The 12482-nt window shown below is 46.0% G+C and overlaps 1 protein-coding gene across 4 annotated transcripts in view; it reads right to left on the bottom strand.

The window, feature by feature from the left end:
- The window catches only part of TTBK2 (tau tubulin kinase 2), a 321653-nt gene that overhangs the window by 70879 nt on the left and 238292 nt on the right, over positions 1-12482 (bottom strand). For 3 of the 4 annotated variants that reach the window (XM_029598686.1, XM_029598688.1, XM_029598689.1), the window contains one exon: positions 2930-3144. In XM_029598686.1, coding sequence (XP_029454546.1) covers positions 2930-3144 — 215 coding nt within the window. The remainder of the gene's footprint in view (positions 1-2929; positions 3145-12482) is intronic. The other variant, XM_029598687.1, reaches the window with a different exon arrangement.

Below are 12482 nucleotides of genomic sequence, written 5' to 3'. Positions count from 1 at the left end.
CTTTTATAAAATCTACCCCTAAGGGAATAAGTGCCAATATTAGTTTCTCTCTTTCTAGATGTATATATATATATATATATATATATATGTAGGAGAAGAGAAAGGTGCAACAATCTAGCACTAGTTATTAAGAGAAAGGATCAGCAAGAATACTACAGGACAGCAAAATTGATAATGAAAAGTGCTTAACAGCATAGAATAAGGCCCTGATTTTCAAAAGCATTTACATGCTTAGAACTGGGTTTTATATATAAAAGCACTTTACCTATATAAAAGGGCTTTTAAAAATTGCTGCAATATGTGTCATTGAATTGTCCATAGGTTTTACACATGTTAAGTGTACTTAATGCAGGTAAATGGCTTTTTAAAATTATGACAATATGTTAGATTTACATGAGGAACTCTTTTGAAAATTCACCTGTATTATTTAAACCATTAACCAATTTATAATCCCTGAACTCTTCTACTTTTCGGAACTGTAGCCTGGCCCTACAAAGATTATGAATACTGTATTTTTCGGACTATAAGGCGCACATAAAAACCTAAGATTTTCTCAGAAATCGGAAGTGCGCCTTATAAATGAATTCTTCTGCTGCCACTCCTTTTATATTGTCTTTTTTTCTGTTTCTTTTCTCTCCATCTTCTTCCCTCAAACACACAGGTTCTCATTCTCACATGCATTTCTCTCTCTCACACACACACAATGGCTCTCACTGTCACATGTCTCATACAATCATTCATACACTCAGTCTCAAGCACAGGCTCTCACTCACCTCTAGGCCTCCTCTTTGCGGGTCGCCGCAGGATGGGCTCTGCAGTGGCCCTGCTACCGGGCCTCTTCTTCTTCTTGGGCCGCTGCGACTTGAGATTCATGGCGGTCCGTAAACGCAAGTGCTGCTCCACTTCTGCACGCGCTGATGCTTCCCCTCCTTCCTGCCCACGCGGCTCCGGTAAAGTTTACTTCCGGTGACGTACAGGCAGGAAGGAGGAGGAGCATCAGCGCATGCAGAAGTGGAGCGTTTAAACGCGATCTTTTTCTTGCTACTGCATAATTTAATTGATGGTTTGCCGACCGCGTATGCACTTTGTACATATCCGAGACCTCCCCGGTTCTGAATGTTGATGTACTGATGCGGTGGTCCCCGGACATTTCATTTTTTCGAGGTTCTCTTTACTCTTTTAAAGGGTTTACCCGGATTCCTCCTGACCCGAGCACAACCGATTAAAAAAAAAAGGCTCTGAGCAGTGCAGGCAGAGACTTAGACCCGGCTCCCGGGGCGGCCGCCTTATATTCCGGTGCGCCTTATATATGAACCTGGACGCCTTAGCAGGCGCTCATTGATAATGCGCCTTATAGTCCGAAAAATACGGTAGTTGGATGTAAGGACAAGAAAACTCTTCCATGCCCACTAAGTAATTTATAATTATAAGAATTTGTGTATGCAGAGATTTGAGTCATATAGAAATAGATTACATATAAAGAGCTGCTATATGCATACCTAACAGTATCAATAGATTTCAATACTCAAAAAAATGCTTAACATGAAAGTAAACAGACAAAATCAGAATCTATTCTGTTTCAACAAGCAGAGTAATGAATAAGAACCTACCAGCACACTTGGGGAAAGAGGCAACAATTTCCAAAACAAGAAAAATAGTCTAAAGATTCAGACTAGTAAACATGGAATAAACAAATGGAAAAAGCATAAATGTACCAAGAAATACAGAGAATTATTTCTGCACACAGAACTAGATCAAAATTTGACATAGGAATGGTTAAGGAGTGATGAACTTCAACCGAAAGATGAGAAATAGATAACTGAAACAATATCATAGTGGACTATGGACAAGATAGTTCACATCCTGCATTAAAAAAAAAAAGTAAAACAGACAAAAGCAGATGCTATACAACAGAACTGGAAACAAACATCTCATCACAGGGTATGATGTGCTGATATCAGAAGAGTTACATACAGAAAGACATAATAAGGTGGCAAGACACATTCACTAAAACTGCATAAATACTCTTATCATTACTATACCGGAAAAAAGCACTGACAGAATTATAGAGAATGAAGAATCTGTGATCACCTGGGACACTCCCAACCAACAAAAAGCTCAATGCAAGAAAACCACATCATAAGATCATCATTCCTAATAGAGGTGTCAGTTCCAATCAACTATTTATACAATGTATACAGAGAAAAGATCCTCAAATAATGCAATCATAGACCAAGAAAATGTGGCAGAAAGTTACAGAAATAGTTCAAATTGTATTGGGTGCTACAAGCCTGATTAAAAATATATTTCAAGTGTGCCTTGAAATGCAAGACATAATACATGTGCTTGAGTGCATGCAGAGAGAAAGGTATGAAATTTGTTATATCAGAAGAGATATAATTGTATGACCGTTTATTACAAAGCCTTCACAGTGACAAAAGATGGTTAACTTAATGGTCCTGGAAGAAATAAGCATTAATCTGGAGTTAGCAGTTGCTTAGTAACTCAATATATACACTCAATAGAACAAAGTATTCACAAAGATAGCTGCAAAATACTAATTGTATATGCAATCTGTAGACATCTATGTATGTATGTACAAAAGATACAAAATACACCGTTAAAAAACATAGGCAAACTCACTGTTCTCTCAAGGGATAAGTAATGCAACACTTTGTGAAGGCTATAATAGGGATTGTTGCATTTTTGCCTTGCATCACAGAGTATAACAAAAAGGTGACAACATATGAATAGCCACAAAGTACTATAGGAGAACCCATTAACTCTACAGGTCACAACCTAAACATATGACACAGCAACTACTTTTATATGTATTGCTTGGCAAGGCTAACTGGTGATGAAGAAAGGATTAAATAAGGTCTCTTTTCATTAATACAACCATGATTCAAGAAAATTTCAGTTTTTGTACCAAGTCTCCAAAAATTTGTCAGTGTCTGGCTTCGATTCCAGTGTTAGGCGTTTTTCCAGCTCAAAACTGTGTATAGAGCGTAATTTACGCAGAAGTGGGACATCTCTGTCAGGCTGAGCAGTCTCTGAGCGCACTCGAATTGGAGAGCCAAGACTTGGTGCATTAAGCATGCCATTTACAGGACCGTGGCTGTTCTCCTCCTCCGTAGCAGCCTGCTAGAAAAAAAATATAAATGATTGTATAATCTCGACCATATTCTTACCCATAAGTAGTGATATCTATAAATAGTCAATTAGCAATATCATTAATATACATGAAGATGACCTTAAATATCCTATTTGAGATGGGTATGCTTTAGAAACTATAAAAATTAGTGGAATCTTCTAAAATTATGTTTAAAGAATGCTAAACAAAAAAAATACATATACATATATGTGTGTGTTTGGTATATACACACACAAAAATACAGAGTTGCTTACCTGTAACAGGTGTTCTTAGAAGACAGCAGGATGTCATCCTTCACACATGGATGATATCATTGGATGGAGCCCGGCCCAGAACTTTGATCTCAAAGATTCTAGAACTTTCAAACATGCCCTACTGAGCATGTGCAGCCATAGTTATCACCCTACCCCCCTAGGCAGAGCCCTTCAGTCCATGATATAGCTAATACATGGAGAAACCAACTCCGGGGGGGGAGGGGTGGTTCATAAGGCTTGACATCCTGCTATCCTCTGAGAACACCTGTTACAGTAGCCACTCTGCTTTCTCAGAGGACAAGCAGGATGGCAGTCCTCACACATGGGTGATTTCCAAGCTATAGGCTGCCTGAGCAGGACAAGCAGAAAACCACACAATGTTAAAAGCACCACCTTTCTCCCTTTTGTCTGCGAGGCAGCCAACCAAAAAACAGGTCTAGGTGGGAAAGGAGATGGGTCTACAAAAAGAAAACCATAGAATTGAATGAGACACAAAACCCCAGGGCCGGATTTTAAATGCCCAGCGCGCGAACCTCCCCCATAGAAGAAATCCAGAAACACTTCACCAAGAGACAAGAAGCAGGGATGCTACAAGTGCAAACTCCTGCAGAACAGGATTTCTTAACCGGTCTGCAAACCCTAAGGATACCAGTGCAGGGTTAGCCAACCTCAGCCATGATTATATATACTTCCTCCAAGGAAGCACGCAGTCTAGTAAATGTAACAGTTGCATGAACCAGGACTCTCCGGTCCACAGACAGGGTTATCCCTAAAATGGGTATCTATAGCTCGCAAGCCATCGCAAAAAAAGAATAGCACCTCTGTTGAGGGGTCACTCGTACTCCAACTCCCTCAGCCATGGATATGAGAGGTTGAAAGGCATACCCGCCAATTAGATGGACTAGAACCCTCCTCACTGAGGTAGGGTCCTGCAGGCGAGAATGACAGGCAAGAGTAGTCATCCATGAAAAACACACATTGAGCTCAGCAGGTATTAAAGGTGACTTCCACACGGGAGAAAGCAAATGTTGCTTACCTGTAACAGGTGTTCTCAAAGGACAGCAGGATGTTAGTCCTCACATATGGGTGACATCATCAGGATGGAGCCCAATCACAGAAAACTTCTGTCAAAGTTTCCAGAACTTTGACTGGCTCCTACTGGGCATGCCCAGCATGGCACTAACTCTGCATCCAGCAGGGGTCCCCCTTCAGTCTTATTTGATAGCTACAGGCAGTGCCGAAAAAATAAAACAACAAAACGTTACGAACCCAACACCGCGGGGCGGTGGGCGGGTTTCGTGAGGACTAACATCCTGCTGTCCTGTGAGAACACCTGATACAGGTAAGCAACATTTGCTTTCTCACAGGACAAGCAGGATGGTAGTCCTCACATATGGGTGAGTACCGAGCTGAGGATGTCCGAACATGCACCAAATGTACCCAACGGCGTGCAAGAGGCACAACAACTGGGGTGGAATTTGGTAGAGGGTATCCTGAACCCCACCGGGTGTTGGTACGTCACGTTGGAAATAGGTTACGCAGGACAGATTGGCCGAAGATGGAATCCTGTCTTCCGGCTTTGTCCAAGCAATAGTGGGCTGCGAAAGTGTGGAGTGAGCTCCAGGTGGCAGCCCTGCAAATGTCAGGAAGCGGCACCAATCGTAGGTGTGCTACTGAAGTCGCCATGGCCCTCACAGAGTGTGCTTTAACACGGTCTTGGAAAGGAATGCCTGCTTGCTGATAGCAAAAAGATATGCATTCCGCCAACCAGGAGGAGAGAGTCTGCTTACCCACAGGTTGCCCTAATTTGTTGGGATGGAAAGATACGAATAACTGAGTACTCTTCCTGTGGGCAACTGTACGGTCTAGGTAGAACGCTAGAGCCCATTTACAGTCAAGGGTATGCACAGCCTGTTCCCCTGGGTTGGAGTGGGGCCTGGGAAAGAAGGTGGGTAGTATGATGGATTGATTAATGTAAAACTCCGAAACTACCTTAGGCAAAAACTTAGGGTGAGTGCGGAGTACCACCCGGTCCTGCAGGAGTTTAGTGTAAGGTGGATAGGTAACTAGGGCCTGTAATTCACTAACCCTGCGAGCTGAAGTGATAGCTAAAAGGAAAATCACTTTCCATGTGAGATATTTTAGGTCACAGGAGTGAAGAGGCTCGAACGGAGGTTTCATGAGCCGACCGAGAACGAGATTAAGGTCCCAAGAAGGGGCTGGAAGACGTAAAGCTGGCTTGATATGGAGCAAACCTTTAAGAAAACGTGTTACGAGGGGTTGGACCGATATAGGGACATCCCTGACACCTTTATGGAAGGCGGCTACCACTCTGACATGCATTCTGATTGAAGAGGTTTTTAAACCTGACTCAGACAAATGCCAGAGATAGTCCAAAAACCTTGGGATTGGACAGGAAAAGGGATCAAGAGACTGCAAAGTGCACTATGATGTGTACCTTTTCCATTCCTTGTGGAAGGCTTTCGCGAAGCAATCAGGACACGCGAAACCGAATCTGAAAGGTTAAGTGGCTGAAGGATTAGCCTTTCAACATCCATGCCATCAGGGACAAGGCGTAGAAATCCGTCGTTCTGAGTGATCAGAAGCGGGTCCTTTCCCAAAGGAATGTGCCTGCGGATGGAGAGATCCTGGAGTACTGGAAACCACACTTGGCGTGGCCAGTGAGGTGCTATCAGGATCATGGTTCCCTTGTCCTGACGGAGCTTCACGAGAGTCTTCAAGAGAAGAGGAAGTGGAGGGAATGCATAAAGCAGACCGGCTGCCCACGAGAGGGAGAATGTATCTCTGGGCTGAGAGCGCTCGCTCCGAATGAGGGAGCAGTAATTGTCTACTTTGTGGTTCTGAGGGGACGCAAAGAGGTCTATTTGGGGATAACCCCATTGCTGGAAGAGAGAGGTCGCTACCGAGGGATCGAGCGACCACTCGTGCGGTTGGAAGACATGACTCAGTTTGTCTGCCAAGACATTGTGCACTCCCGGCAAGTAGGTGGCCCTGAAGTACATCGAGTGGGAGAGCGCTTCCGCCCAAATCTGCGCAGCTTCCTGACACAGAAGGAAGGAACCTGTGCCTCCCTGTTTGTTAATGTACCACATGGCCACCTGATTGTCCGTCTGAATTAGGATGACGTGATTTGATAGGTAATCCTGAAAAGCTCTGAGAGCATATCGCATTGCTCGAAGCTCCAGGAAATTTATCTGGTGTTTGGCTTCCTCTGGAGACCAAGATCCTTGTGTCTGTAGATTGTTCACATGAGCTTCCCAGCCGAGGTTGGAAGCATCGGTGGTGAGAATGAGTTGAGGATCTGGTAGATGAAAGGGCAGTCCCTGGAGGAGATTGTTCTGATCTTTCCACCAGGTGAGAGACAGATGGAGTGCGTCGGGATGCGGACAATGGTTGACAGAGGCCCTCGTTCTTCATTTCACTGAGAAAGGGATTTCACTGCTTCTGATTGGCAGTTGCTTTCTGTTCCCCTCGGGATCTGAGAACAGGTCGAGTGATAGCACTTTTCTTAGGTCGTCCTAAGTAACAGCAGATCTGTTTCACGAGGGAGCTATTCCAGATTCTGTCTCCCCATCATACTCTGGGTCTCCTCTTCAGAGTAGCTCCCTGGTGAAGATTAGGGGTTTCTCACAGGACAAGCAGGATGGTAGGGGTGAACAATGAGTCATCTGGGGGAGGGAGGAACCCATAAGGGTTGCTTCTAAAAACCCAGCCATATCTCCCCTTCCTGAAGAGACAAGAAATCAACTGGCCTCCCAATCCCAAAAAACCTGCCAACTCTCCAGGTGAGGGTTGAGTTACAGTCACTGACTGCTGAGGGTCATGATTACCATGGTAATCAACGGAGGGACCCCAGCAGAAATGATTCAATGAACGCTGCTGCCATCCCCCAATGCCCGCCGATTCTGGCCTACAAGGAGATGCACAGATTCAAAAGAATTGAGGCTCCAGTTCAGTGATAGACCTGCAAGGGATGGAGCCTCAGGGGCTTCCCCATGAAGGGAATTCAACTGTGAGCTAACATGGAAGGAGAAGACTCCCGACACTACCCTATGCACCCCCATACGGGTTTGTCTAGGAACATAGTCTTAGGCCAGTCCTTTGGCTGCAGCACACAACCCGTTGTGCTTGCCATGTGAGAAACACACACAGACATAACCCTAGAGGGAAATTGGAAGAACAGTACCTTCCGCTTTAAAAGTGCGAAAGAATAGTGCCCTCTACTTTAAAAGCGTGATGACCAGTACTCATTCGGCGGTATCCCATCCTGTAGATGCCGGCACACTTACGAACTCACTCTCAGTGCTTGTGGGTAGAATCCCATGGCGCAGCAAGGACTGAGCACTACCTACAGTCAGTGGTTGCGCACTGCCAAAAAGCAATTACATGTCCCTTAGCACCCTATGGTACAGAACAAACGAGAAAGCTGATACCTTGACGCGATGATGGTAGAAACCTGGCATGGCTATGTACTGTGTTGACAAAGAGAATACCGCCTGCCAGCGACTGATATGCTTGAAGGAGTAGACAATCCCACCATACTTGACTGTGCTTGCTGCGCTCTGCTGTCATACTAACTCTTCATGGAGTCAACAGGAGCAGTGTAACGACAGGCTCCCCAGTACCACTGGGGCTCTGATTATGGCGTGTCGGTGGGCAGTGTACTGTGAATGGCTCACTGCTCTTTCCATCATTTAACTGCAGCAGCAAAGTCCATGGTGCTCTGCGGCAGTGTCCTGCAGCATCTGACCGCATCTGTGGATGCCCACCATGGTGACAATGAACATGGTACCTATAGTGCTCTCTCGCTTACTAATGCTGGATCGCATCTATAGCACCAATCAATGCTGCATCCAGGGCTTCGATGGCATTTGACCATGCTGCGGGCTCGCGAATGTCTACAGCCTGATGGCACCCATTGCCTTTGGGGCCTGAAGGTACTGATAACTCACTAACTCCAAAGTCCGAAAATCTTTGGGTGTCAGCGCACTGATGGAGTCTCTTGTGGCAGAAGGCACAATGGACTGGCAGTTCGGAGGACGGCTGTGGCACCTGAAGACAGAAGCTCTGCGGCCCCAACACAGCACAGACACATTGCATCGATGTCCAAAGGAACAGATGATTGCCAGTGCCATTGACAGTTTTGCTCGACTCACCTATATGCCCAAGGGCATCAATGCTGTGAGTTCGATGGCGACCCTCGCTAGCGCCAATGGCTGCAACCCTAGCACTCATTAGCACTGATGGGGCTCAAAGTCCGACTGGGCCTCTAATGTCCCATGATCCCAGTGCTCCAGGGTACCTCAGGTCGATGGCAAACATGGTACTCGACAGTATCAAGGTCATCCAAGGCCCGACGCCCCTGTTGCCCAAGGGCTTCAATGGCACTCGAGGCCTCTCAGGAACTCCAGTGGTCGATGGTCTCGAGGGTAACTAGGACGCTCAATGGCAATCCTGGTGCCTCATCGATGGTGCTTAACATTGTCAAGAGCGGCAAAGCATGTCATGACTGGAAAACACTCCTGAAGGCCTCCATAGTGGCCCCCAACCTCAATGGCATCGAGTGCAGCCTTGAGGGCAGCCATGGCCCTCGATATTCTAGAGGGTGGCCACACCCCTCGATGACCTTGAGGGCAGCCACACAACTCAATGGCATCGAGGGTGGCTCTGATAGCATTGAGGGTGGCCATGGAGCTCGATGGAAGTCCTGGTCCCAGACACGGTCTGAACTACAACAGAAAAGGTCGGTGCCGCTACTCTGCCACATCGAGGCCCATAGTGCTCGATGATGCTCAGGTCGATGCTATTCCTCCAGTGTATCGAGCGCCTACTGCGCTTGATGTATCTATGGCACGCACCAATGCCTACAGCACAGAAGCCACTGATGGTGCCATCAAGCGTGCCCGGCACTTGATGGCGCTTACGGTCTATGACCCTTAAGGTGTAGGGGAAAGTCAAGCACTTTGATGGCAAGAATGGTGCTTCAGCACCTTGATGGCGTCAAGGGTGACCATGGCACTCAATGGCAGTCCTAGTCTCCGACGTGGTCCTGACATTGACCCGTCAAACCACTGGTGCACTGGCATGGGTGTGCATGGGCAACTGATACCGGACATGGCATGCACCAAAAGTGCAGGAGCAATGCTGCTTGCCCAGGCTCCTGCTCACCCTCTCTCACAAGGAGATTACACTGCCATAGGGAAGCAGAAGTGGAGGCTACGTCATCCAGGGCTCCTGCCTGTGGAGACGGGTTCCTTAGAAAAAGAAAATAAAAATACTGTAAGATAAAGGAAGAGAGAAACAGCTGCAGCTCTAAAAAAATTCACATTACAAAAACTGTGAGGAGAGAGCAAAGCTGAATACCGTGACAACATGGCTGCGACCACACGACTCTGTGGATAAAAAGAGACTGAGGGATTCTGCCTATGGGATAGGGTGATAACTACAGCTGCACATGCTCAGCAGGTCATGTTTGAAAGTTCTAGAATCTTTGAGATCAAAGTTCCGGGCTGGGTTCCATCTGATGACATCACCCATGTGAGAGGACTACCATCCTGCTTGTCCTCAGAGAACTATATATTTATGAAAGCACAGCCCCATTTCTTGTGGTAGCTCAAGGAGTGAACTCTGCAGCAAGGGTTAAAAAATTCTGTAGCAGTTTTTCATTTTAAATAAGGTAAATTTATTTTGCATAATAAAAACAAAGTATTTTCCCCTTTAGCCTGTATAATTTATTTTGTTCTTTTGGGAGTTGTATGGGATCGAAAGGATATTGGGATCGAAAGGATGGCAGATCTTAGGGATAGGGAGGGGAGAGGGAGGAAGGAGGAGAAGGAGAAAAGCTTGAGGATGGGAGAGCAGAAAAAGAAGATCAGAAATGAGGAGAGGGGAATCAGGAGAGGAAAAGAAAAAAACAATCATGGAAGGGTAAGAGGGAAGATCAAAACGAAAGGAAGAAGAGAAAGGATCAGGAGAGCAATAGGAGGAGATGGATCAGAAGGAAGGTTTAGAAGGGCAAGAGAAAGGTCTGAAAAGGAGGAGGGAGAATTGAAGATTAAAGGAGGGGGGAGGGAAGATCATGGACAGGGAGAGGGGATGGAGGTTATGGGATCTTGGTAATCTGGAGGAGGAAAATAAAGGAGTATTTCTCCCAGCTCCAGTCCTCTCTTTCTACCTTCTCAGTCCAATTTAATAGAGAGAAAAGAGGGGATACTTAGCTCATAAATCTCTAATGACTCAGATGAGTGTTATATATGAAAAATGCCAGGACAAAAATATACCCTACGGAGGAATTTGTTTAGTGACCAACATAAAATAAAGACGTTAATAGATTGCGTACAGTGGTGTAATGCTACAAAAGTGACTAGAAAACACCAAAGCGTTCGTTTTCACTCCTTACATATAATCATTTGTCTCACTACCCCTCACAATTTCTTTAAATATTTTCATTGCAAATAAAAAATTTTTGTAAACATTTTATTTCATTTGAATGAACTTGTCTTAATATGAAGAGTCCTTTCTTTTAAATTCCAGTCCCTTGCCTGACACATGGTGCGTTTTGATTCTTCATCAGGGGCAGTAATAAATCTTTAGTTCATAATGAGTATGGTTCCAAGTGGAAGGACTCAACATAAAATGTCATAATTAACTCCACATCATCATCTTGGTTCCCCCGCAACACCGGTGTCCCACAAGGATCCTCTCTTTCCACAGCTTTGTTCAATATCTATCTTTCTCTTATATGTCAGCTTCTATCTACTCTCAGTGTCTCCTACTGTATCTATGCAGATGACATTCAGTTCTTCTTTCCTACCCATAATTGGTGCTCCACTCTACAATTCAACTGGACACTAACACCCGAATGGTAAAGCACAGAGACTGTAGCACTCCTTCCTGGATGGGGCTCTTGACAAGCCAATCATCCAGGTAGAGGAACACCTGCACTCCCAACCTGTGGAGCTACGCACCCACTACTGCTGTTTCGGCAGGACGGGCTCGACAGCCCTGGCCATTATGAGGTTGTCAAGCTCCGTCAAAAGTATTTCCTGACCCTAAGAGGGGCAAGGGGGAGAGTCCAGAGGGACACCCAGAAAGTTCAATCAGTACCTTTGATGAACAATGGACAGAACCCACTGGTCCAAGGTAACACTGGGCCAATGGTCCAGGAAGAATTGTAACTGGTCTCCGACTTGAGGGCCGTGTGTCAAGGGTATGGGTGTTAGCTTATGCTACTTTGCAGCCAGTCAAAACCCCATAGCTTGTCTGGGGCACCGGCTAAGGTCTGGGGGACCGCTGCTGTCTAGGGTGGGCCCTAGAACTCATCCACTGGGACCAGGTGTGAGAAGTGGCAGGGTAGTATTTCCTCTGGTGGTAGAAGGACCTCCTTGGGCCCTGATACGAGGACTTCCTGGCCGAGGATGGCAGGTCCAATGTACTGGCCAAGAGATGCTGCAAGGTCTCATGATGATCCTTTAACTGAGCCACAGCATCCCTCACCTTGTCACCAAAGAGGTTTTTTCCAGTATATGGCAGGTCCGCAAGCTTCTCCTGCACCTCCGGGCGGAGATCTGAAGCCCGAAACCAGGCCATCCGGCAAGCACCAATTCCCGCGGCGACCACCCTCACCGCTGTCTCAAAAACATCGTAGGTGGGGCACACCTCATGCTTGCTATATTCAAGACCCTGCTGGATGACCACTGAAAAAACATCCTTCTGCTGCTGAGGCAGACACTCGGTCAGGTCCTGGATCTGCTTCCAGAGGTTTCGAGAATACTGTGTCATATAAAGCTGGTAGGAGGTGATAAGTGAAATCATCATGGCACCCTGAAACACCTTCCTATCCAACACATCCAATGCTCTGTATTCCCATCCCGGAGGGGTGGAGACATGGGGATGAGAGCGCTTGGCCTTCTTAAGGGCAGACTCCACCACAATGGACTGGTGAGGGAGTTTATTCTTCTCAAACCCATTGTATGCTGGACCAAGTACACCGGAGGCACTGAGATGGGGTATTCCCAGATTCTAAGGAGCAACTCCTTGAAAATCTCATGGAC

This window comes from Rhinatrema bivittatum, chromosome 4, assembly GCF_901001135.1.
Source record: "Rhinatrema bivittatum chromosome 4, aRhiBiv1.1, whole genome shotgun sequence".
In the NCBI taxonomy this organism is placed as follows: domain Eukaryota; kingdom Metazoa; phylum Chordata; class Amphibia; order Gymnophiona; family Rhinatrematidae; genus Rhinatrema; species Rhinatrema bivittatum.
The sequence above is the reverse complement of the archived record's forward strand: the minus strand, read 5'-3'. Positions and strand labels throughout refer to the sequence as shown.